The following is a 27,418-nucleotide window of genomic DNA, read 5'->3' as shown; positions in this document are numbered from 1 at the left end:
GTTAAACCATGCCTTGAAAATGGGATTAAAGGTACCATCATTTTAGAGTTACATCACTTCTGATCATGATGTATGCGCTCTGGTTCTGGTTTTGTTTCTTAAAAAAGAAGGGTTGGTATCCTACCACTTAAAAAAAAAAACAAAATTTTTTTGCTTTCTTTAAAACTTCTACTGCTTCATGTGGAAAAAAGCATAAATGAAGATAACGGTAATGGATAGAGTAAATCAGTGAGAGTATAAACACTCAAGAGAAAGAAAGTTTTAAGATAGACAAATTGGCAAAGTGGCGTTACCATGATGGATCTGGATGTAATATGGTGAGGGAACTGTGTGCGGTCACTATGAAACAACTGAAGAGCCTTACTTCTAATATTGAGAGTCTAATAAAGTTTGGAAGTTCCTTTTGTCAGTGAAAGGACAAAAAGTGTTTCAGATTAGTTTTTGGTTAATAAAAATAATGCTGTATAGAAGTGACAAGCTGAATCAGTTTAAATTAAACAGAAGATGAACAAACACGTGTGTAATAAACATTCTTGATTCCAGTACAGGAAACTTTGATAAATTGATGCAAAGAGCTACAGAAGTCAGTTAGCTCAAAGAACTGAATGTACAACACTTCTTTCTTGTCAAAAATGTTAGCAATCTGTGTCCAAAGGGAAATGCAGGAAGGGAATCCAGACCCCACTGGATTAATAAATACCCTAAGGAGATGATTAGGAATAAGTATACAGAAAGAAAAAACAAAAGATGGATCAGCAAAGAGCTCACGAAGTGCTGAGATAAAGTGAGAACTGCCAGAAGTCAAGCTGAGTTAAACACTGAAAATGATATTAAAACAAATAGCAAAAGGTTCTCCAGCTATCCAAATAAAAAGAGAACAAGGAAAGAAGAAATGGGATCACTGGGAGTTATGCTATGTCAGTGCACAGCAGAGGTGAAAGGTAACCTAGGTAGGGCTCCAACACTGAAGGAGTATTTCACCTCCTTTTTTAGGAACAAAAGGTAGAGTACTGAGCAAGGAGGGAGAGCTAACGGAATAAGGTACGTCAATGAATCACAGTCGTGATGGAAACATAATTCAAAGCACTTCATGTACTTAAACAGGGAGCGATAAGCTCACATCAAATTGCAAGCCCAATACCTCTTACCATTGGAGAACAGCAACTATAGTTTTTATATTTAAGAGGGGAAAAAGATAATGATGAGCTACCAGTTTGCTTCCAACAGAAAACTTAAGGAAAGACTGAACAAAAACATCGAAGTAAACAAAAAATCAATTATATTCATATAGATTTTAATTGGTTTGACATAAGTTAAAGACACAGTGCCAGACTTGCTTGGTAGCTTTCTTTGTTAAGAGAAATGATTTCTGCACAACATAAGTTTTATTGGATCTCATCTAAGGTACTATCATTACAGTGTTTGGTATTTGGCTGCATATGGAATTAAATGCAAATCTGGAGAAGATGGAGTTTATCAGAGGAATTCTAGGGTCAGTAAGAAAATAATAAAATGTAAGAAATGGGTAGTGAGAACTGAGCAGAGCTGATAGAGAAAAGTGTCAGCATGGACTGGTGTTGAGCTGAAATTGCTTCATGTTTTCACTAATGATCTGGACACCAAAAATAGTAATGGGCTAATAAACTTTGCTGTCTACACAAAGTTATAAAGCACTGCCAATATTGAGGAGGATTGGGATATCATAAAGAACTGGGATAACCTTGAACATTAGAGTAATAGAAATGGGATAAAATTTAATAATTCATAGCAAAAGTCATGCACTTGGGGACTAATAAATACCCCAAACTTCTACTATTTAAGCCGAGAGCTCATAATTTGGAAATGCTGGGGAAGGAGACTGGCTTCGATAAACAAAAGTTGGAAATGTCTGTCCTGATACATATAAGATATGGAAATAATAGTATTTTCAGGCAGTGACAGGAGATCCTGGAGGAATCCTTTGTGCTGTTCTTGTCCATCAGTGTTCAGGTGGCTTAAATTAACTCCACCAGACCAGTGGCCTACAGGATAACTGGGGCAATGAAAGGAAAGAAGGCTTGATAAACTTGACTTATCTAAGCTAGTAAAATGAATATGATCTATAAAAGCAAGAGATGTTTTAGAAACAGAACCAGCCACCATCTGAGGAGTGGTATAAACTATGAGCAGAACTTTTGTTTTCAGCCCTGCAGAGGGTTTCCACATCTGATACAGGGACGTAGTGATGAATACTGAATTCGATGGATCACTTAGCGATTCCAGTTTGGAAACTAGAAACTTATCATTGCCTGTTACCTGAATGGCAGTGACACCAGAGGGCAAAGAGTATAATACCCGTGAGATAGAACGCATGTATCTGCAACAAAACTAACATCTCTGCTCCTGCCCGGAAAAAGATGCTGGTCTTGAACATCAGTGCAGAGTTCAATTTCTTGGCCCCCTAGCTACAGAGAAGATGGGAGAGACGGTTTTGTTCTATCGCCAAATAATACCGCTCAGTTACCAAGGAAGAGTGCACTAAGGTAAAGACCAGTTTGAAGACGAACACAATTCACTTTAGCAGGTAGCAGCTGAGGAGCTGCCTCCCAGGCTGCCAGGACTGAGCCGCATCCGCGGGCACAGGCGACATCGTGTGGCTGGCTGGAAAAAAACCAAGAGGCCAAAAAGGCCAAAATAGCCCAAAACAAGCTAGCAAGACCCACTGACTCCAGTGGGAGCTGTATTTCACTTAGCTTCTGTTTCCCACGAACTTAGTTACAAAGTTAAACACATTTTATTTTGCTTCTTTTTTTTAATATACAGGAAAATATAACACCAAAAGCCAACAATCACATACTGCTCATTATCACATCCAACTGCAGTTGTACCATTACAGTAAATTTTCCAGAGTAACTGGCCAAGATAAAGCAATCTTTCTCTCTAATTAAGCACTATCTGAACATCAGCTACACTCTTCATGGATACGGCTCCTGCCTTTTCCAGTATGACATTCACTCTAACCTGGATATTCTGAGGTTGCCTCTGAGCACATCAGGGACACATGAACAGCAAGGGTTACACACCTTGCTAGATGTCTGCTTTCCTAAATATGAGACACTTAAAATCATGAATTATGGCAAATGATTAACTATTAAACATCTACATATACAGAAACAAGACACATTTACACAGGTGGATATAAGGAGGTACGAGCTCCGCTCTAGATGCCTGCTAATTTACACAAGCCTCATACTGATGTGCTTTGTTGTTAGATATATTATTCTGGGCATATAGCTAACGTAATGTGGCTAAATATCTTCTAGAGCAGAGTAACCTTTCTCTGGTTTGCTCGGAGGCTGGACAGGTGAATGCAGGTCTGTTTGCACAGTATGTTTGGACACATCGCCAGAGATTCGCAGTCTGATGCCTTGTCCTAGGTACTTGCCCATACTATCCCACACACCCTGCCACTCATAACTATCCACCCTCGGGGAAGATCTCTGGATGGTATTCTTAAATTGCTTATTAACCTTAGACAAAACCGAAACAATATTCCCAAGAAATACCAATAGAAGTATCTTAACTACCCAGGGATGTTCAAGATACTGAAAAGTTAGTGTAATGAAGGAAGAAACATCAAAGAAGAAGATAGCAAAACTGCCATTCTGTATTTTCTCCATAAAAAACCTCTCAGAGGAAGAAGTATCATTGCTAATTGTCGCCACCAGGTGGTACCCGAAGCACAGTAATGGCTTCAGTACAAAACTTAGCTACCAAACTAAGCTCAAGGCCGGTGTTTTAATAACAAATCTCCCAGGCAAAACATCACTAATCACTGCAGAGCACAGCAAACTGCAAAAACCAACACCAATCTTTAACATGTACAGCAAAAAAAAAGAGCATGGTGCAGATAAGATAAACCAGTATTGAGAACAGATGAATCAGTATTGTCATGCGCAACTATTAACAGATCCAAATCCCTTAATACACTCTGGTTAATCTGTTATTATCTCAAACCCTTATTGCCCCACGTTGGGCGCCAAAAAGGACTGTCATGGTTTAGCTTCCATTGACAATTAAGCCCCACCCAGCCGCTTGCTCACCCTCCCCCCCCCAGTGGGATGGGGGAGAGAATCGGAAGAGCAAAAGTAAGAAAACTTGGGGCTGAGATAAGAACAGTTTCATCATTGGGGGAAAAAAAAAAAAATTGTAATGAAAAGGAAAACAACAAGAGAACGAGAGAGGAACAAAACCCAGGGAAAAACCAAGTGATACAACCGCTCACCACCCGCCGACCGATGCCCAGCCCGTCCCCGCGCAGCGATCGCTGCCCCCCGGCCAACTCCCCCCAGTTTCTATACTGAACATGATGCCATATGGTATAGAATAGGGGGTGGATACTGTCCTGGTTTCAGCTGGGATAGAGTTAATTTTCTTCCTAGTAGCTGGTATAGTGCTGTGTTTTGGATTTTGTATGAGAACAGTGTTGATAACACACTGATGTTTTAGTTGTTGCTGAGCAGTGCTTACACTGGTCAAGGACTCTTCAGCTTCCCCTGCTCTGCCGAGTGCACAGGAAGCTGGGAGGGGGCACAGCCAAACTGCCCAAAGGGCTATTCCACAGCATATGGAATATGATATGGAATATTGCATTGGCAGAGAGGTGATAGTGACCCTGACAGAGGTGTGAACCGTCTTTTGCATTTCTAGTTTTAATAGCTCCACATTCCCAAGATAATCAAAAAACATAAAAGAAATGCTGGTACAGAAGAGTGACAAGTATAGCAATAGTCTCATGAAAAAAATTGACACCGTATGTTGTTCCTGTATAACACAGTTCTTTGTGTGCTAAATACTTCTCCCTACTTAAAATTTGCACGTGAGGATTATTTTCTTAATACATATGTAGAAAAGCATTGGATCAACTCCAGAAAGCTTCCAAACATACCCGATGTGCACATTACAATGAAAGGTTTAGGTGTTCATTTCTGGACAATGACTTATAGATGTTAGGTGTGTGAGGTGGTCAGACTTGGTTTCCCCTGCACAGGGAATCCTACAATATACCTTGTGCACATGTATGCGATGTCTGGTGAGGACTAAGGAATCAAATCTCTTCAAGTTAGACCAGTGAGACTGATGATGCAAAATAACTTTTCTTCTTTATCTTGTTACAGCCTTGTGACAGACTTTGTAGCATCTGTTTTTCCTCTTCCTTGCATAGCTAAGCCATAATTTCCTTAATATAAGTTGATGGAGCCAGCTATCACATTACCAAAATGCCCACAAGACTGACATCCTAGCCCTGCTGCCAGACATGCCTCGCATTGGATGCATTCTTTTGGAAAACTGCTTCTCCGACTTGTTTACCCCAGATGACCTGCTACTACTGCTCTGTGGTGCAAAGTGCAGGAGGCAGGGGGAGGAATGGCCAAGTTATCTGTTAAAATTCATTTAACCTATTTTTTGCTATTTATGTAATATAAAAGTAAAATTCGGACCTGATTCTGATGACCATTTCCTTCACGTCCTGACTTGCTGAAATATGGAGTAAGAAATGTCTAGAACATGCTTTTGGTACTGACAGCTAGCATGGGCATATGGTCTTCAGACCAGTATTTAGTAACAGAATTAGCCCATTACTCCACCTGGAAGATTTCTGTGAACCTGTGAAGATTTCTGTGATTTCTGTGAAGGTTTAACTGTGAGCGATAACAAAAAAAGCCTATTCTAAGTTCATCTTTGGAGCAAAGTATTCTTTATGCTTATCTCGATACAGAAGAAATGGCTCTACCAGCATTCAAAATACATAATTTGTATCAAGGAGTAATTAGCACAAGTCAACAATCTGCCTCATACTACCATCCTGTCTATTGAAAATAGATAGCGTATAATAAATAGGCGCTTTTATGTATTAATGAGGGGCAGGGTTTTGTGGTAAGGAACCTCTGCTCTCCAAACAGACAATACCATTTCTTTATACAAGCAATGCTGCTTCTTTCACTAATATGAAACTATAAGTGGTTTCACTATCAAAGTCTGAAGGCACTGAATGCTTACAAGCCATAGCAAACCCAACTGACAAATAGGTGTAATTACGATAGAGAAATGAAGCATAAAGCCAACCGGAGAGCTATGTGGGCGAGGCTGCAGCAGGGCCACCTTCCTTTGCCACGTTCCTACTCGACAGCGCCGGCGGGCAGGGCATGCAGTACTCACGGGAGTAGCCGGCAGTCGTGCCCTCCTGTGCCCTCGGGAAGTTTTCTCTGTCGGTTCCGGCAGTAAGGGACAGGGACCGCGTGTCCGAATCCGGGGAATTAGTTCTGGTGTCCACATCCCCTTTCAGAATAAGCCAACTGGTCTTTAGCTGGAGAGAGTAAAAGCCTGTTACAAGATTCAGGATTTAACATCTGAATGCAGTTCTCCTACTTCACCTGTCTAGGAAGTCTTGTGCACTGATTGTATGATTATGCTCATTGCAACTTGTACCATCCTTTATCAAATCATAACAGTTGACTATATCATGACTTAGACATCACAGCTACCAAAAACTTTTTAACTTTCAGCTGGGCTGAGGATAGTTTCTCTTTTAATTAAGCTGCCCACTGTGCCCCACTTTAGAAGATGCACTATGTCATTTTCTTATAATTAATCTGCTGTTAACTTTTTTTGTGTATGTTAATATGCACCCTAAGTAAAAGTCCACAGCCTTAGCTGAATCACCAATGTATATATTGAGACCGAGTGAAAATCCATGAACTTATTGCTCTTAATCTCAATATGCCTATTTCTTTATTTACTGTAGAATGTAGATTCTAAACCCTCTGGGTGAGAGATTAAGCTTTTCTATATCTTCTTGGAAATACCTAAAAGTAGTAATGATTATTTCAGCTATATGAAAGAATAACTTTACATATGAACATGTTTTAAAAAACAGTTGCTTCAAGAAAGATCAATAAACTACTCCTTTTTCTTCTTTCTGATCATTACCTTCTTACTGTCCTGATCCAAGCTTCCATCCTCCCCTTCTGATCTTCTTGCTGCTGGAATATTAAGTTATTTTTAAAAATTAGAACAGATTACACCTTTTTTGTCTTCTGTTTTGACTGTGGTTATGTTCCAAATATTTTTAAGAGCGGAAAAAAATTAAAAAAAAGAAAACAGAGCTGGGCAGAAAATTAGATGTGTAGAGCTATGGTTTCACAGAATCACTTAAAATCATTTTGAAATTATTACAGTAATACTCATCCTTCAGGCATACAGTGAATTTAGACAATCTATTCCTGCTGGATTTTGAACCTATCTTTTTAGTAAGAAACTACTTTTGGGAAATGATCGGTGGGAAAATACCTACATCATAACTTAGCGACAGATTTATATGGTAACACTGCACACAGGAGCAAGTAATTTCTCCATTATTCTGTGTTACGATGACCACGAAAGTACATATGGTTACACAGATATTTTGTGGTCTGCACACCCGGGCCTCCTACATTCCCAAAAAGGATAGACAATGATGGTAAAGAAGATAGGAACAAATTTGGTATTACCTCTTAATGAAATCTGCAAGAGAGGCTGTGTCAGACTCTAAAATTCACAATTCTGTGACCAACCACTTTTCTGACTGTATTGCCCTCTTAAAGAGTCTTTTAACAAAAAAATATTGCTGATATTTTACTGTTGGTTTACTTTCTTGTAACTTTCCAACTTGCTGAGAAGAAAAACTCAAAACTGAAAACCTAAAAGCTATTCATTAGACAGTTCCCAACCATCAAATATGTTTTTCCTTGTCTTTGATGTCCCAGAGTATTGTTCCAGACGCTGAGTTACACCTCAGAATCTTACAGAAAGATTTTGTGCCAAATTCCACATCATTGCAGATAAATTCCCAAAATTTGAGTCCTACTTGCCTTTGTATCACTTTATGTTCTTTTGGGGAGAGTTTAACGGTACAAAACTGGAGTAATGCAATGATCTAGCATAATTTTAAGCCCATGAGAAGCCATCATAACAAGGGGGTTGTCTGCAATGCCCGAGTAAAAGGGCAACACAAGAGCCCCATGCAACGCAATGTAGCCAGGAAACATATTTATTAATAATAAAAATAGTATGATAGTACAAAAGTTAAGGCTCAGATTAGACTCTCAGAGACAGAGATGAGGAGGAGCTCAAGTTGCACCGTGAGAAGTGCTGCAACGCTCCCAGCAAGCTGGGAACAACTCTGCCCTCTCCATTTCCCCAGCCAGCATGTTTGCAGAGATCTGCCCTGCATCTAAACACCACGGGCAAAAGGCCACCACCATTAGCATTTCAGTGTTATTCCGTTTCATCTTCTGGTGCCATTACAGAGCTCACAGCCGGACCGTAACTGGTTTTCTTGAGGAGGTGATACTTAAAAAATGACAAATTGCAGTAAGGAAAAAATCTACGGGTTAGAGGTGAAAATCTGTAACTGTAGAGGTTTTTTTTCTCAATTTAATGTGGCAAAACAAAGCTGGCTCATAAAATAAAAACAACATTCTGAAAAAACTTGAAGTTTTCACAGTTAGCTAATAGCATCCTGACCAGGGCATCTTCCCAAGATGGCAAGCTGCTTCTCTGAGAAAGAAGTAGAAAGAAATATCCACATACAAAAGATGAAAAATAAAGTCCCTACATTGCAAGAAGGACTTAAACTTGGTTCACCGATATTTTGGGAGCATATCCTAAATCACCAATCAACGAGTTGTTCCAGGCTATATGTATGGATCTTGCTCTCACTAAATCAGAAATCCATATGGAGAATCTGATGCATTTTTGGAAATGGCTTTTGTTTCAAGATGTTGATGTTTTCAAAGCAAAAAACCAAGTTTAATCCAAAGCATTATTCAGAGCTTTCAAATGTTCCACGGGATCTTGAAAGCATTTGACTTCAAACTACTTAAACACCAAGGTTTTATAAAGACATCCTGAGGAATACAACCAAAACCAACGGGGCCCATGAAGGCCTGCCCCTCCCAAGTTCTGAGAGTCCTTTATACACACGTCGTTGGCAGATAAATCCAAGTGGCCTGAATTTCATCAGTACTGGGCATTAGCTTCACCGCTACAAGGGATACTCAGTTCTGCTGTGAACCCCAATGTGAACGGCATGTTTCACATGGATCACTGCTAATATCGCTGAAGAGCAAACCTCTTCAATTTTTTTAAAACTTTGAATGATGGTCAAATATTTCTGAAATATGAACACACACAAAAGAATGACCACGCAGGCTCCCGCACTCTTCACTCTCTGACTGGCTCTCAGCCTGATCTCATATATGTCCCATTTTTCCACCACCTTTTTTTCATTCTGAAGTTGAGTGTTTATAATAGAAACACAGAAGCTGTAGCTACAGCAAATCTGTTGGGAACTGCTGTAACTGAAACCTTTTAAAGCCAAATGTTTTGGATGAGCTTCTTGCAGTTTTTGTTTCAAAGAACATTTTTGTGCTTGTTTGTTCAAACTTGGTCTCTTCAACGAAGGAATGTTCTCTGGCTCCTTTTCAGCATGTATCAGTTCAGTGTCCTGTTAGTTTGAGGAGCTGAATCATCAGTTGCTCATGTGTTCACGCTTTAGCTGGGAGTGCTTCCAGAAGAAAAGGTAAATTTTATTTATATTTTTATTTTTAATTTTTTTTTAATTGGAAGGGAAGTTCATTGATTTTTTTGTTTTTTTGAGTTACAGTAAATTATGTTTTGCTCTTCAGTAGAAAAACAACGAGCATGTATTTTCAACACAACCTTTCAGAACATCTATAATCTATAAAAGACAGTTTAAAACATATATCCTTGTTAACCTATAGAGCTTGCTGACTCGGTAATTCAATTCTCCGCTCACTCCACTGAATATGAGGAATGACTCCATAGAGCAGTGCAAAATTGACATAATCCAGACTTTGACTGCATATCTGATGGATGGAAAATTGATATAAAAAGGTCTGGACTGGAACAAAAAAAGCTGCTGCTTAGAATCCTCTTTGCAAACCAAAAATATCTATAAAATTAAACGACACAGCCAGGATACAAGACATCGAAGCCATATCATCAGCTTGTGTAAATCAGTGAAGCCATGCTGATTTACACCAGATGATTGTAACTTTGCATTTGCTCATTATCTTTCCAAACACCACCGTAATATTCAACTTCTTCCTCTGTCAGTAGCTTTTTTTGCTCACCCTGAGTAGTTGCCTCAAATGATTTATATATCTAAAGACAAGAAGGAATTAGAGCTTGGGCAGACTATGAGGTTGGCAGATTACATTAAATTAAGCACTAAACCAAACAGATACTATCTTTTTGCCTTAGAGGTAACATTAGTTTGTCAAAGATTAGGACATTGTGAGCAGAAAATGTCTATCAAAGACTGATACCTAAAGAGCACTGAAACATCAGCAAGTCTGACTTTTTTCAAAACCATACCCAGAAAAACCACAGAAGTTCTCTAAATCTGGATGATTTGAACGTGCAGTTACTTCAGCGTGAAGCACCAGTTACCGTGCACAGGCTGACTCACTCAGCTGGGAGACATCAGTTGACAATTTTCTTTCTCCTATTACTGTATCAGATCCAAACTAGAACTTCACGCAAAACAGAAATAAATGTTGTTTTCCATGAAAGATAGTATAAAAATGATAACTACATAAAAGCATCATTTTTTGGGCTAAACATTAATTGAATATGTTAAAAGCAGTTAAAGCCCCCTATTACCACAACAGAAAAATATGTAAAATGTATTTTCTTTGTTCTGACCATGAAGCCAGTGATGTATCTGCAGTTCCCTAACCTTTGACTCATGGAAAGTTACCAGCTATCACCTAAAGCCAAAGTATATAAGAACAGACACATGGAGCTTTCTCACTCTTACATACAACATGGGAAGTCACCTCTGTGCGGACAGTGCTGCAGAAGGTAATAGGATGGGAAGAGCTGCTCCAACAGAGACACTGCTCACAGGCACAGACTGGACCTTCCCTTGCCATGAAGAGTGGCAGAGCTTCATTGTCCCATCTGTACCCCCAAAGATACATGCTTTCATCCCCAAAGTGCCTTAGCTACTGCTCACGGTGTGATGAACATCTCTCATGTTTATTCTCTCATTCGTTCCCAAGCAGGAGAGCAATCATGATTAAAATACAATTTTTAGTTTGTGGCAGATTTATATTACGCATTTTATTTTTATTTTTGTCCTTTGCTTCTGAGTACAGGAGTACTCCAGTCATGACTTTTAATCAGAAATGCACTTCTGCACTTTCTAGGCACCCTAATGCAGCAGAATCCATACCTATTTGTTTCTAAAAATTAATAATGGAATTCAGTTTAGAAAAATGAATTCTGTATTTCTAAGCCTGTATCATGAACCAAGACCATTGTCAAACATCACTGAGAATACATAGGCACTGACATCAACATGGAAATTGCACTGATGTTAATTAAATATACAGCAAAAATAGTAAGAGAAAAATGCAGGCTTTATGTTTCTCTTTTTTATATTTACTAGAGTCTTAAGTCAGATCCTCAGTGGCATAAAACATTACATATTTCCTTCTGTTGTTTAGAAACTCAGACAGCAATCTTGTTGCTGGGTTTACCAAAGGTTTTCCAATCATATCTTGCCGATGTTATCAGCTACTGGATTTGTTCCTCACGGCCACGGTATGATTACGTTTGTTCTTGATATTTTACAGCTTGAAGAACTTGCAGATGAAAAGTAGATATTTCATATACACCACTTATCAACGAACTTTTTTTTTCCCCAGCAGTGTAGAAGTAAGAATTACTTACAAAAACTAGATATCCGAAGGAATGGTCTGAAAACAGGAGAGCAACCTTCTACATTTACATGTTTCATATCATTCCATAAATAAGAAACTGCTTTGAAGTTAGTATCAACTCTGAATTACCAAGACAAATCAAAATATCGTTATCCCAGTTTTAGAGAACTTACTGAATCATTGGACAGCATGTTATACAAAATGCTATTTAATTTTCACGGTACTTTTCTTCCTTTTCTATTTGAGATTATAGGGGCATAATGAAATGCAACGACTACAGCAAACTAATTTGGAAGTCAATATGCATTTCTTTATAAAGACAGGTAGAGAAAACTGCAACAGAGAAAATCAGACTGTACCATGCTGTTTGTAGATAGGAGGTTTCCTATAGATGTTATCTTTTACGCCAGTGTCTGAGGAAGAGGAAAGAGAAAGGAAAGAATAAAAGAGTAAGCAAGCAGTTCAGACCATGCTGCTCTTGTCTCCTCTCAACAACACTAAAATGCAAACACTTCAACAAAGACTATGCATTCATTCAGTGGTTTGTCATTCACTGGCTAGCACCAGAGAATGGCGCCTTACCCATCATCTTTATATTTAAAACATTGGCTATGCTTACCTATGCAGCTTAATCCCCCCAAAGTCCCTCAAAATGCTTTAAGACACCTCAAGTGGCATCCATTTGCTGAAATGTAGGTGGTTATATCTGCACTACCAATGTACACTTCAAAGACAACAAAGAGAAATTGGCTGCACTTGTCACTACTTAAAATTCACATACAGGTACAACAGACTACTGTAATAGTCACGCTTGAAAAGGGTCTTTCTCCATTAATTATGAAGAAAGTGGACATGTTCAGATATAGACGTTTATACTGGAAATGCCCAATATTCTTATAGGAAATCCCATCGTTTGTCTATATTTTGAGTTGTATAGCTAACTTGGCCTTCCAGGAATTTTTTGAAAGCCCCCAGAGCCACATGCCAGGGTTCCCATATCACGTTGTACAGACATCAGATTTACTTAGTACTAGAGACCTGAGCAAATACTATTCCTAATTAAGGTGTGCTTACAGAAACGTTAACCCCAGAAGCTAAACAGAAATAAACAAACTATTCCACTGAGCAGGTAGATATGCTTAGCAGTCAAAAAGCTAAACAGTGTGGACATAAATTTAATGTGCTTTTTGGCTGAATGTGAACTTGAAAACAGTATAGTACATATGCAAAGACACAGCCACAGTAAGCTTCCTGGAGTTCTAAAGTCTTCCAGCTATTTTTCAAGTCTATGTTAATATGACTCTTTAATTCAGAGAGTAGATGGATAAGGAAAAAACCAAAACCAAAAACCCCTTCAGCTTTCCCTCCTGCACACAAATTCAACAGACCTATGCAGCCATGGCACTATAAATAACTGTATCTTTGTAGGCTTAATAATATTTGTCACTGTGTGCCTCCTCTAACACCATTTTTTTTAAATATACATAAGCACACAGCTCACTAACTCCTTTATTTCTGAGATGAAGTTTAACAGGTAACAGATTTTCACTTATCAGACATTTTCTTCTCCTGCAGTTCAAAATTCACAAATCAATGCAAAAAAAAAAATTACATTCAGAAGAGAATAAACAGGTGCCAGCAATTGAAGATCAAAAGCTAAGCAGTGAATGCCTACCTGGAATATGGAAATGCCTAGGAGCCTGCTGATAGACAGAAGGTGAAGATTTGCTGTCTGAGTACATGGATAAGCTTGGAGTGCTCCGACCACTTTCACTGCCTCCAAGGGGAAGAGCAAAGAAAGCAGATAAAAGAAAAAATGGAAAGCAAAGTAGAGTATTTCAAGCATAAAAGCTTGTTCAGAATGACTTGTTAATCCAACAGTTTGAAATATGTGGTTTTTGTAAAACTCAGTATTTTTCAGCACAGTGTACTGGCTCAGTCTCCAAACATCTCATCAATAATGAATATCTGATAGATAATATCAGATTAAACTGCCCCACTTTGAAACTAAAGCTTCTCTTTTAACAACACTTTCTTGAAGAAAATATAAGAACATCCACAATCTTGTAATGTGTTTTGCGTAGCCTTAACTGAATAATCTATCAATCAAGTTTTTGAAAATTTTAATGCTATGGCTCCTGAAACCAGTAATGAAATAATTCGGTAGTGTTTAAATTATCTCAAAGCAGGACTAGACCAAAAACCAGATGTTATGGTTAAGTCAAATATTCCTGCATATATCAGTGACAAAAACAGATGTTGAAATTTGGTTCTTAATTGCAAACTCGTCCCACAGGTAACATGCCACAGCATTTTATATTTATGCAAACAAGGTTGGATTATCAAGTCATGGATCTATAATGCCATAGTCACTTCACCAAATTTCAAGATATACATAGGATTGATCTGTATTCATTTTTCCCCTGGTTTTGTCAAATGTTCATTAGGTGCCAGTCATTTCCTCTTAGCTTATTTCCCCAAAGCACACTCTATGGCATTATAGTGCAGCTTGGCAAACAAAAAAGTAAAGCTCTACTTTTTTGGGACTTGTAAAATCCAATTAATTTACAGCACTGTTAAGCAACCGGAAGCCAAACATGACATTTACTCTAACATAAAATGGTTGTTAATTTGCTGTTATTGTTTTAGTGTGGATGGAGCACAAATTTAATGGCTAGTAACGATGAAATTATAGCAAGATTTTTGGGGTAAACAAACTGCAGCAGCTCAGAGCACTAGGTCTCTAACTGAGTTCTGCCTTCAGGAAGACTAAGTTTTATAACCATAAAACTACTGGATTACCACAACTATCTAGGCCATGCCCATGGAGGTGGTCTCGGCTGAACCCTTGCCTCTGTTGACAAGCAGTGGACGCATGGTCATCGGTTTGTCACCAAAGCCAGCCTTGACATACACCACTGAAGTCAACTGGGTAGTGACACTGAGTTCAACGGGAGCAGAAGCAGGCCAGACGAGGTCAGAAGAGCGTGCTGTGTAAGTCATGATGATACACTAACTAATACGTTCTAAATTTTGTGTCTGTTATTTTCACAGTCGGTGAAAAATTAAAACTCAAAACCTATTCACCCATTACCACTGTGAACTGAATAACAGTGATTTTGCATTGGAAAAAATGTAATCGGAGCAGCTGAGAAATTGAAATCACAACTGCACGTGATGATAGCCTATGGTCCTTCCACAAAGTAAGGGAAGAACTGTGGCATTACTAAAATTCTGGTGCATCACCACCAGCTTGCAGTCAAGTTGTCCTCAGACAAGGAACCAGACGGTTATCCAGTTTCTTGATTCCTGCTTTGCTCTTAGAGGGAAAGAAGTGGTGACAGGTTTCCACTGCCCTTTTATTAATTCCCTCTTTCTTTGCTGCTTGCTGCCCAGATGCTTGGCCACCCCTACTAAATGGAAGATGCCTCAATGTCACTCCAAGTTTGAACGCAAAGAGAAGTGTTAGACACTTATTTAAGTAAGGTCCTTTACAACTTGAATAACCTTAAAAAACTTGATCCCAAAGTGATGTTACTATTGGCATTTTTTAATTTAAAAAGAAAAGGAGTTTTCAAGTGATTTTCACAGTGTATTAATTCCTCATTTACTTAAAATTAGCATATTATTAAAACCTCATATTCATATATGACTTGCATGAATGATTACTTCATTGAGCAGTGACCCCAAGGTGCTGGCACCGTACACACATAGTCATTCTTAAGGGGTAGGGTAGGGTGTCAGTGGGGAATCGGGAGGAAGCATTGATTAAGAGGAATAAACTCATAAGAAAACAGGATGCAAGCACAAGTACCAGGGGACAGCAAATCTGTGAACTTCTCAATGCAAGGATCACCTGGGTGGAGCAGTTTGCAAAGCCATCACCTCTAACTTGCTCGAAAGGGAAGAATTAAGGATGAAATGAGGGAAAAGGTTCTTGCAGCCCACTTACACAAGTTGTTGCACATTTAAATTATATTTATAACTCTGCCACCGATTTGGACAAACACAAAGGAGCAGCTGTATTTCACATTTTGCATACAAAAATAAGTATTTAATAATAATGCAAACTGAAGACCCATGTAGAAAGTTCATGTGTAGGAATTTCAGACAGTCATTTAATCTAGCCTATAATAAAAATCTCTAAAATGAGACTTTGCCAAGAATTTGCCTCTTTCAAGGTTTGCCTGGTATACACTGAAGAACTTCAAATAAGGTCTCAGAGAAAATAAAACTACCAGAGAGAGATATTTTTCAAACTTTTGGTTTTGTCTTCTGCCACAAGCAGCCGCAGGCTGTGATCTGCTCTACCGGTCAGTGCAGAGCGAAAAACCAGAATCATGAACTCTTCCCTGGATTTTGTTCAACTTGGAAAGAATCTGGGAAGGTTTACTTTGAACTTGAGTGTCAACCACAAAAACTTCCTTGTGTCTTTTGGCTGCTGACAGGGTAGGCTGCTCTTTTAACCTTCTGTGTGCGGAGCCAACTGACCAGAGCTCAGACCGTGCTCCCTTTTCAAAGGATTGTCAGGAAAAGTATCACATTGTTTATACCTCCTTCCTAGTCAGCTTTTATCTTATCTGGAAGGATGGGAAATTTGATAACAAGTTACAGTAAGAGCTGTCTAAATTCGGGATTGAGCAACAAACACTGGCCTAACGAGGGAGATGTCAGAGCCTACTCCCAAAACCAGATCCTTTAATATCTCTGCACATGGTGCATTAAGCTAGACCAAGTTTTTTGAAGTTTGATGACTAATTCTTTTCAAGCTTTCAAAGCCAAATAAATGGGCTTTGGAAGCTGTGCTCCTGCATTAGAAAGGGCAGATACTTTCCACCACATTTTACGTACGCATTTTTTTCGTAGGGCTCAGCACAGCCTGTACGCTCACTGACTCCATCACCTCAAGAGCAAGAGTTACACCAAGCATAGGTACTTGGAATATCATGCCCTATGATTTGCAAAGGCATGAACCGTGAAGCTTTCTTGAAGCGAGGCTGTCACAGGATTTATTTTGAAGACAAAAATCCTTAAAAGAGCATAACCAAATCATTTGTCTGCATGATAAAGAATAGCTCATTCTATTAAACTTTAGGGGAGCTAGGCTACAGTATACTGAAGAAAGACCAGGAACTCAGTAATCATGTTTATCTCTGGAAAAATGATGAACCATGTAATTCTCAGGATGAATATGATGCAAACTTACTGAAGTCAAAGAAAGATTCTGCCTATTTTAATTTCCCTAGGGTAGTAACATTTCTGTCTCTTGGAAGCTTAAAGAAATATTTTTTATGGAGTGCTGGTTTTTCGAAGACTACTTTTAGTATTATTAAGCAGTGCATTATTTTTGGATTTAATAAAAATATTTTTAAATGAGCGTGATTTCACTTTTTTAAAACTGAAGTGGCAACATTACTGGATACAAAGCAACAATGTCTACAATCCTACTCTTTCCACACTAATCACTTTGAAGAGAAAAAAATAGCACATTGACGCCCTCAAAAGGCTTCGCAAGATAAGGAAAAAATACCGTCTGCCACTCAGAGAAAAGAATTCAGACAACTTGAAAAGGATGGGAACAAATCTTCTGACTCCTTTCGGATGGAGATGTTAACTCAGTGTAAAAGAGTGGATAATCTATACAACCTCTGCAGGGCTCAAGATTACCTATATAGGAAAATTATAAGCCGGCTCGCCTGCCTCACAGGAGCGCTGTGAGGCACTGTGAGCTACTGCTTGCAAAATATTTTAGCTCCTTGATAAAGTGCTGCAGAATTGCAAAATATTATAATTTTGATCACACTACTAATAATTGTTTGGGCACAAGGAGCTGCCACTTGAGGATTTCTTCTTCCAAACAGCAGCACAAAGTAATTGCTGCTGCTCTGAGCAACAGCGGGTAGCACTGAACAGAAACTCATTTGAACAGGAGTGCTGCTAAGCAACTGCAGGCGGGCTTGCCAGTCAGAGCTTTCCATACAGTGGAATCGTGCACTGCAGCACACTGAAGAGGTTTTTCTTACTCAGTACCTCAGGTTGGATGATATCGTCCAAATTTAGAGGACAGATCAAAAAATTGTTCATGCAGTGCCTCAGGGAGTACCAGGGTGTGTGCCAGCCCTCCCAAGGATGTCTGGGGGGGTGAGCGCTCGTGGGTGCGGGAAGGAGTTCTGCAGGTAGACTTTGAAATGGCAACAATCAGTTTAATCTCCTCAGCTTTTTCTTCTGAAATTTTCTCTCAGGGATCACATGTGGGAGACTCGAGCCTGATTCTGCTCCTGCTTATACCAGTGAAATTCAGCTGACTTTGGACAGAACTGTTTCTGGATGCATTAGGGCCCAATGAAGATGCATTAGTTATTTTTTCAAAGGTGATGAACACCTGCTATTCATTTGAGTTTGCAAGTCTGGTTCCTGCAGAGGGTCACTTCCTTTTCTGTAATGGTTATGAAGGCAAGAAGAACAGCTTTGCTTTATTAAATCAAACAGTACATGAGAGTCAAGGAACAGGCACTGAAAATGTTTGGCATTCATCATTCATGTCTCCTCCCCATTCGTATTGTTACTAGAGAGGCCAGGCTCAGGGGATGACACATGTGGTAGCTGAATGTCTTCTCTTTCTGACATTTAACTAACTAGCTAAAAAAAAATAGCCTTTGCCTCAAAAGTTCTTGGTATTTCTTGTTACTGTCTCACATCTGCAACATGGAGGTCATTAAAAGTGAATATCCACTGCAAAAAAATTTAATGGCAAGGAGACTAGACTCAGTTACTCTGTTTTATAATATTATTTGATAATCAGTGCAGGTATATTGATTTAACCAGCTTATCTGGCATAAGTTTTGGTAATGCTACAAATAATCTGAAGAATCCCTAAGTGTACATTTGAAGGTTAGATAACTGATCATCCAATGTTGGATCCAATGTATATGCTTGCTATAATATTTATTTAGCACCACCAAAATAGGGTAAACGCTGTATTTTAGAACAAATAGACTTTTAAAATATTTCCCTCCCTCATTTTCGTTAGAAAATCTAATTCCTTCCTTCCACCCCTCTGAAAAACACTTACCACCCACCAAAAAAAGCAAAAATAAAATATCCCATACCCACTCAGTTCTTAAAACTTACACAGTACATCAAGAAAGCACTTGCACAAAATTAAGACAAATTCTATCCAAGTGGAAGCCATGCTTGCACAGACATAAAAGTGAAACACATCTGAATAAGTCTACAGTATCACAGCACGGTTTTGCATTCCTGGACCTTACCTTTGAAGAAAGGGATGTAATGATGTCTGAATGTAGATGTAGGGCTTGGGTGTTGGGGCAGGGAGATGCAGCTACTGGTACCAAGACTCTGAGTACCAGCTGGGGGCAACAGAGAGTAAGTGAAAATAAACTATTTAGTTCACTTACTGAAAGCCACAAATTACAATGCCATCCTTTTTTTCAGGAACATTTTCCTCCTGATGCTTAGAAAACATATAGTTTATATTTAAGACTTCATCTTTCTCTGGTTATTGCTAAAAACATCACAGTGGCCATACTATGTGGTTGGCCAAGGGACACGGGCTTTCTGCAGACAGAAAGAGTATCATATAAAATGTTGATAATGTAATGCATCAGAAAATATTCCAGAAAAGGCATCACAAAAAGCATAGCTGCACTCAGGGGAAAATCTGCATATTCAAAAGCTGAAAGAGGGAATGATATATGCTCATAATGGATCTAATGAAATGAAATGGGGAGAGCCTTGTCTCTGCTGAGAACTGTGCTACGAGTGGGTCCAGTTCTCACGCCGTTGGTGCACACTGGTAGGATTTAGTTCACAACGCACCAGGGCACTCAAGTGCATGGCTAATTTAAGCATTTGAAGAAACATCCTGAAGTTATTTGAGCTCTGAAAGTTAGACATGCGAGTAAGTACTTTGAAAAACATTCTCAGAAGTCATCTTTGTTTGCTTTGTTGTAATAATGTCCTGATAACATATTTGGAGGACTAATGGCAATTATTAAAAGTGGCAATTATGATGACTATCTTCTGAATTTTCAATGAAGCTGTAAAACATTAGAATTAATTTGGAATTTCTTTCGTCTTTCCTCCTTGCTTTAACAGTGTGCAGCTAAGCTTAAGCATGACACAGCTGCCAGACCTTCAGCGGAGACTAATCTTTTCTCTCTTTAATAGATCTTTGATACTCAGTCTCATTTCCCCTTCGTCAAAGACTTTATGTAATACGAATATTCAATTCCTGTAAAAATTATTTCTGTTACCCATAAAATTTTCATTTCCACTGGAAAGATTAAGAACTCCCAATTTTCCAAACTAGTTTAATAATTATAATGTATCCCAAATGAAATTAAAAGACACCAAGAAAATAATACAAATGCTCTGTGTTTTCCACCCAAATGATGGAGTGGAGAAAAATTAGAATGAATTTTGAACAATTTAGTCGATTATTTCTAAGGATAAAACTGTACAATGCCCAAATACAAATGGGCCTTTGTATGGGGCCCCCATGCAAAGATCAAAAGGGGGTGATCCTTCCTCTCTGTGCAACAGGAACACCAACGTAGCTGCCACTACAGCCCAAAGCTGCAATAAACATTGCTGTAAGCTTCTCAACTAAAGCAACTTGGCCTTCAAAATCCAGCCATTAGAACCACTAGTCACTCCTCCAGCTCTTGCACTGTGGAGAGAAGACTCGGACCATAACCCTGCGGTACAAGAAGGGATCCGAAGTCACTCAGCCACCCTCTTGGCTTTGTGTGCATTCACTGCTACCATGCCGCACTGTGAAAGAGCTGTGGATTGAATGGGTAGGTTCAGGCAGGATGGGACCAGGATTAAGTCCTTTAAACTGTTCTATCTTCTGTTTACAGATACATAAAATCAATCTTTCTAGATGCCTGTTTTCGTTTTCTTAGATGCTCATTCCTGAAGCACTTGTTTCCTTTCTCCCCATGGGACTCTCTGTTCACAGTCAATAAATCACTCCAATGAACTGCTACTGCACCTTAAACCCGTCTACCAGAGGCTACCCTACTTACAACACAAGACAAAGTAGTGGAAAAATCTAGAGAATAAATAAGGCTGCTTTTCGATTACCTGGTCTGCTGTAATGCTGAGGAGAATGGGAGGTTGGAGTGTAGCGACCATAGCCCAGAGAGCCAGCAGAGCTAGGACTTGACATCCTGTACTGCTTGAAAGATCTGTCATCTTGGTCACCCTGAGAGGAAGAGAGGAAATATATGTCACTAGTGAAGAGAAATAACTTCCGAAACAGGCAGAATATGCCATTTTGCACATTTCTGTGCCGTGTAGATGGAAGTTGATGCTGTTGTTAACGCTCCATGCAATCCCAGTGAAATGAGGTGGCCTTCAGCTGTAAAGCACCTCCACCGCAGCATGACCAAAGGAGCTCTGCCAAGTATCAGAGAACGGTCATGTTCCCAGGAAAGTCAGCACATACATGGATTTAAAATGACAATATAATTTGAAAAAGACATAACACTGTAGAAGTGTTGTTTGAGGACAGTACAATTCCCTGAACATACACAGGTGGGTGGAAGATGAGACCAGGTTAGCGTGATAATACAATGGTCACTTTGTAGCCATATGAATGGATGCATAACAGTTACAGGCAACACAAAAATCAGCATTTATTGGCTGTGTCACATCACAGAAACGACTCTGCCTGCTGTATAAATTGCCCAGCGTACCATATTACAGCATGGTCATTACGAGCTAGGTAACTGATGTAAACGCTCCTATATAGCATTAGCATTAATGCTGCAGCATTGTGCAAAGCAAGTCATACAACCCATTTCCCACTAAACCCTTGGCTCCAACCACTTAAAACCATGTAGACCCAACTCCAAACCCCTCCCTCTCTATAGCTAGTTAAATTACAATTGCAATTTGCATGTAGCATCTTCTCAACAGTAAAAGCATTACTGAGTGAATTAGATGTGGAAATTGCTTTTTGTAAACTAGCAATAAAAGCAAATTCAAATTTCTTGTTTCTTTTAAGACAAACAAGAATTGGCTTGAGTTAACTTCAAATTAGAACAAATCAATGTAACCTGCAGATGCTCCCTTATGAAAAGTCATACTCCAAAAAATGCTTCCCCTCTGCTGTTCCAGTAGGAGTGAGTGAAGATAGGCTATACCACAGCAGGTGTTAGTCACCTGTCATGAATAGTGGGACATCTTTAGGCATCTGTGTGACTCCCACTGGATCATTCATCATTTAAACACACAGGAGATCCTACTTAGCCCCATAATCATCTCCCAGATTCATATCAGGACAACCTAATCATATCCATCCATTCATCCTTAGATGAATGCAGTTTCCTATTTGGCTTCTCTGTGATTACCCTTGACTCCATAGAGATGTAGAATGTTCTCCCATCATCAGTTTTTCTCCTCTGGTTCAGGTGTGCTTCATCCCTTCCACCTCACCCCAGACTCACTGACTGCATTTTCAAAAATGGAAAACCAGTTTTGTATAGTGGTAAGTAGCATTATTGCTTTAATATCCATTTCAGAAGAAATTATACAAAAAAATGAGAACAACTGATGCCTTCCCAAGCACGCAGCGTTCTGTAGGCATTGTGCCACCAACTCCTCTACGCCCAGTTTGAGATGTTTCCCTCCAGAAGTAGCTACATTATTTAATACCCACTTTAACCCTTGCAAAGAGATTTACAAGCAGTATAGCAATGTCTCTAGAAAGTCTTGTGACGATATTTAAATATCATATGCAAGTTGGCTAATGGTCTATGATGTGTCCAGTTGTATGACACAGTGGAATTCTCCTCTAATAAAAATCCCTGCAACAAAACTGGTGACAAGTTTGCAGATGATGATGCCTGAAGCACCTAATCATAGACTTCTTAGAGAAAGACAGCATGGCAAAGCTGGATAACCTGGAGAATTCAGGTAACACGAATCATGGCAGCACCAACCTCCATACCAGTGTGACTTCTGGAATTTAATCGTATGATTGTTTGCTAACTGATAGCTAATTTAAAGGAAATTATTATAATCTTCCAAAACACCAAGATTTCACATTGATTATTTCAGACCTAATCTTTTGCGAACTTTGTGTCTCTGTAAGGAACAGTCAATCAAGTTCATGAAATCCAATATTAAATAAAGCATGTTTTTATTTTTAAACTATCAATTAAATTAAATTTCTATTGGTTAACTTTTCTGTTTAACCAATGGTCATAGTGAGAGCTGGCCATTTACAATCCTTAATGAAAGTTCGCAATTCTCCACTGTTACCAAAACTTTGCAATACAGTTCTCAATGTAAAATTGGGATAATGGAGAAATTAGCCAGGCCTGTGATATGTAATTGTGTTACTATCCGGGAAGCTATCTGAAAAGCTTTCGCCGCTTCCAAGATGATGTTTCTTGAAACAATGACTGGCTTTGATCATTAATGCACATCAAAACCCACAGACCTAGAAGTTCAGGTATGTGCAAATAATTTAACAGTATGTGTGCACAAGTAGTGTAAATAGTTTAACTATTTGTGGAATAAAAAAATAAAAAGAAAAGAAGAAGAGAAAGCTATGCCAAGCCTTAATTCAAGTCAACTCACGCTGTCAGCTTTAAATGTAAACATAAATCATATTTCCAAAAGTAATTTATTTAGTAGAGCTTGAAGAAGTGACCACAATACAACCTTTATTTTGGAAAGCAGAAACATGGATGACAGTGGAGATAGATGCATACAGATGACAATCCAGAAGCAGAGCACGTATTCAACACAAGTAACACTGTGAAAAACATAAATTATAAAACCCCATGCACTGTAGAGGCAGGAGGCAAACCCCACATTTCAGACGCTGGTAGTTATCAATATGAAGAGGTTTATGCATCACAAAATGGGTCAGAACAGGAGAACAAAGGCATTGGGGATTACCTCAGTAGGTGTTGGAGAGAGCAACTGAGGTGACTGCAAACAGCAACACACAACAAATTAGTGATACAAATTCATGCATGATGTTACTTGTGAGAAGAATTACTCTTAAAATATCAATATCCATGTATAACAGTTACGAAAACCACCTGTCAATTAAGTTAGGGCAATTTTTCTTTCTATTTGTTTTTAAAGAAGTAAATAAGGAACAAGATCTAAATAATTTCACATAAAGCTTTTGTTGATTTCTTTACTACAAAATCCTGGAGTCTGGTGAGGCCAGTACTGTACCACAGAGAGTACTGCTAGTGGCGAAACTCACATTTAAAGCAACTGCCTGAAACTAGACACAAGCCCTAGTTAAATCTGCACTGAAGCAGCTCCAAAATCTGGACTAGAACTTTGTTGCTCAGAGCTGGCTGTTTTAAGGGAAAGAGAAATACCTGTATTATTTAATGTTTAATTAAACATCATGTAATTTGAAAATTTGTTGTTTGTTCATTTTCCTTTCAAAATTAAAGGCTAAACTCAGTTAGTTGAGCAGAAATCTGCTCAAACTATTGCAGGTGCAGCTGTAGCCAGGATGCTGAAATTTGGAAGACAGGATAGCATACGTACAAACTGGGGGACAAGAGGCTGGAGAGCAGCCCCACAGAACGAGAGCTGGGGGTCTGGGTTGATGGCAAGTTGAATATGAGTCAACAGTGTGCCCTGGCAGCCAAAAGGGCCAACCATGTCCTGGGGTGCATCAAGCACACCATAGGCAGCTGGTCAAGGGAGGTAATTGTCCCACTCTACACTGCACTCGTGCGGCCCCGCCTCGAGTGCTGTGTGCAGTTTTGGGCACCTCAATATAAGGACATCAAACTATTAGAGTGTGCCCAGAGGAGGGCGACCAAGATGGTGAAAGGTCTCCAGGGTGAGACTTACGAGGAGCACTGGTGTCACTTGGTTTGTTCAGCCTGGAGAAGAGAAGGCTGAGGGGTGCCCTCGTCACAGTCTACAACTTCCTGAAGGGGGGCAGCAGAGCAGGGGGAGCTGATCTCCTCTCTCTGGTGACCAGCGATAGGACATGAGGAAATGGAGTGAAGCTCCAGGGGAAGTTCAGATTGGACATCAGGAAAAGGTTCTTCACTGAGAGGGTGGTTGGTCACTGGAACAGACTTCCCAGGGAATTGGTCACGGCACCAAGTCTGTCAGAGTTCAAGAAGCATCTGGACGACGCTCTTAGTCATATGGTCTAGTTTTAGGTAGTTCTGCAAGGAGCAGGGAGTTGGACCCGATGATCCTTATGGATCCCTTCCAACTTGAGATATTCTATGATTCTATGATATTTTTTTCCCCTGGCAACATCAAGGATGTAAATACCTGGAGCATCATGAAAATGTGCATGTTGGATTGCGAGCACAGCCCAAAATCCCCTCCTGGTTTAGGCACCTAGAAACAGATGACTGGACCTCACTTTTTTATTTTTTAAGATATCACCGAGGTCTTGCTGACACAAATGCCTACATCAGCACAGACCTACCCGAGACAGCATTAAGCTGGTGATGCAAACCCTGTAGGTGTCTCCTACAGCCCCATGGGAAAAGGCCCCCATTCATGATGTGGTCCCTTTTATCTTCTGCTAAGTTATATGTTTACTGAAAAGGGCAATGACTCCAGTTGTCCCAATAAACCCCTCCTGTCATGGTCTCATCACTGCGCTACCCACTAAAAGCAGGTGACAGCAGCAATACCGTCTTTGCTGTGATTTTATTTCTTAGGTTGGTTGTTTTTTTAGAGCTCAACTGCAACTACCTTCTATCCCACTCCTGAAAGTGTGATGCTGAGGTTCCCACAGTTCACAGCCGCTGGGTCCCAGCAAAGGCCGGGCTGCCACCAAGATGGGCAGTTTCACTGCACCACCAGGCAGTTGTCCCCCTGAGGGATCTCCAGCCTTCGAGTGCTGGCATGGAGTCAGATCACGCCAGGGGTTCAGAAGAAACCTAAGCCCTACCACAGCCACACGGACGCTTGCTCTGGCAAAAGAGAGGAGCAGAAGTAAGTGGCCAAGGAGATGCTGAGGGCAGGCAGGGGGAAACTCCCTCCAGCAGCAGCACAGATTTATGCTGGGTGCAATGGTTTCATAACCATCACTTTGGAGTGGGTGCAATGAGTGACTCTTCCCAGGAGCTGGGTGGAAGGTTGTTTAGTCTATGCACCTTTGCCAAGCCTAGGTGTCACCTCTGCCAAGTCTAGATGTAAACGGGCCGTTGAGGAGGACCACAAACATTATCAGCACCCACAAATTTTGATGTAGAAAGGCAATGTTTATACTCCGTAAGTTCAGGGCTAGCAAGCAGCTTTCAGGTTTGTGAATTCAGAAACCTAAATACCATTTAAACTCTTTACCAGATACAATCTTAATTCTTTTAGCATGTATTATAACAGAGCTACTGTGCTTCAGCATTGTAGAGAGAGGGTTTGGAAGAGAGTCTGCAAGATCTAACATATGTGCTGCACTTTACCTGAGAGTAGTACTGAGTCTTGAGTAGTAGATTAAGTGTAAAAGATCTAAGTGATAGCAGGACTGGGGCTATTATAAACAGTATGGCTATTATTTATAGTATTGATTTCAACCCATTCACTTACACCTATAGAGAACAATGCAGACTTCCATTCTAGACCTAGTATACCTAGTATATATAAGAGGTTTATTTGTAAAATAAAGGTCTTATTTGTAAAATAAGAGGTTTATTTGTAAAAAAGTATCTAAAATTATAAAAGAAATCAGAAATTCAAACAAAAGGTAGATATGGTTAAGGAAGAAAAGCTAACTTGCATGACAGGAGTTGTATACAAATATGCTTCACAGAAAACAGAATTAGTATTAGTAAGATTATGTTAAATTAGATTTCATTAGCACAAACTGCATAATATTAGCTCTGCATATGAATAGGTTGAAATGCATGCATGACATGAGGATGAACTTTAGTAAGGGACAGTTGAAAGAAATTTGTACATAGGAAAGTGGTACCATTGTTGTGTTACCAAAATAACATGGTACACTTTAAAAAAAAAAAAAAAAAAAAAAAAGAAAGACATTTGGCTTCGCTTCTGATTTTTGCATTATAATTAGCAATGGCTCCTGTTTCCTACTGCATGCATGTAGAACTCCTCTCACAGAAAGACATACTTTAATGATGTGTCATCTGTTTAAAAAACAATCATAGAAAGCAATTCTTTAATTTCCACAAACTAAAAAGTGAAATGAACATCTCACTTGTTTTTGGAAGGCTAAAATGCCTTGTGAATGAATGGATGACATGACTCAATTAGTTGAAGTTATAAAAATTCTTTTTAAAATTTTGCACATATTTAAGGGTGTTCAGCAGCATGTTTAGCGATGCACATAAAATCTCAAATTCATAGTAAAAAAAATACCCATGTTTCAGTACCTCCCCGTAACTATGCCTGTCATCTGAAGAGTAACTGATATATGGAGAATAGGAGATCATATCTGGGCGGTCAATGTTATAGATGGCTTTATTTTTAGGAAGAGCAGCCAAATCCCTGTAGTCAAGAATTTCATCTCCAAGCTTTGCCTAAGAAAAGGAGGAAAGAAAGCAGTGAGAATAAGAAAGAATATGATCAGGATGCAATCAGTAAAGGACAGATTCATGTAGGTAGAAAAGTCATCATCATAGTAATAAACCACTTTTTCTGTT

At 39.3% G+C, this 27,418-nt stretch overlaps 1 protein-coding gene across 5 annotated transcripts in view; it reads right to left on the bottom strand.

The window, feature by feature from the left end:
• The window catches only part of ABLIM2 (actin binding LIM protein family member 2), a 185,357-nt gene that overhangs the window by 52,261 nt on the left and 105,678 nt on the right, over positions 1 to 27,418 (bottom strand). For 3 of the 5 annotated variants that reach the window (XM_075499695.1, XM_075499693.1, XM_075499697.1), the window contains exons 10-16: positions 27,149 to 27,295; positions 20,883 to 21,003; positions 19,043 to 19,141; positions 13,447 to 13,548; positions 12,131 to 12,184; positions 6,970 to 7,022; positions 6,199 to 6,346 (exon numbers count right to left, since the gene is read on the bottom strand). In XM_075499695.1, coding sequence (XP_075355810.1) covers positions 6,199 to 6,346; positions 6,970 to 7,022; positions 12,131 to 12,184; positions 13,447 to 13,548; positions 19,043 to 19,141; positions 20,883 to 21,003; positions 27,149 to 27,295 — 724 coding nt within the window. The remainder of the gene's footprint in view (positions 1 to 6,198; positions 6,347 to 6,969; positions 7,023 to 12,130; positions 12,185 to 13,446; positions 13,549 to 19,042; positions 19,142 to 20,882; positions 21,004 to 27,148; positions 27,296 to 27,418) is intronic. The other 2 variants (XM_075499694.1, XM_075499698.1) reach the window with 2 other exon arrangements.

The sequence above is a fragment of the Mycteria americana genome, chromosome 4 (genome assembly GCF_035582795.1).
Source record: "Mycteria americana isolate JAX WOST 10 ecotype Jacksonville Zoo and Gardens chromosome 4, USCA_MyAme_1.0, whole genome shotgun sequence".
NCBI lineage: Eukaryota > Metazoa > Chordata > Aves > Ciconiiformes > Ciconiidae > Mycteria > Mycteria americana.
The sequence above is the reverse complement of the archived record's forward strand: the minus strand, read 5'-3'. Positions and strand labels throughout refer to the sequence as shown.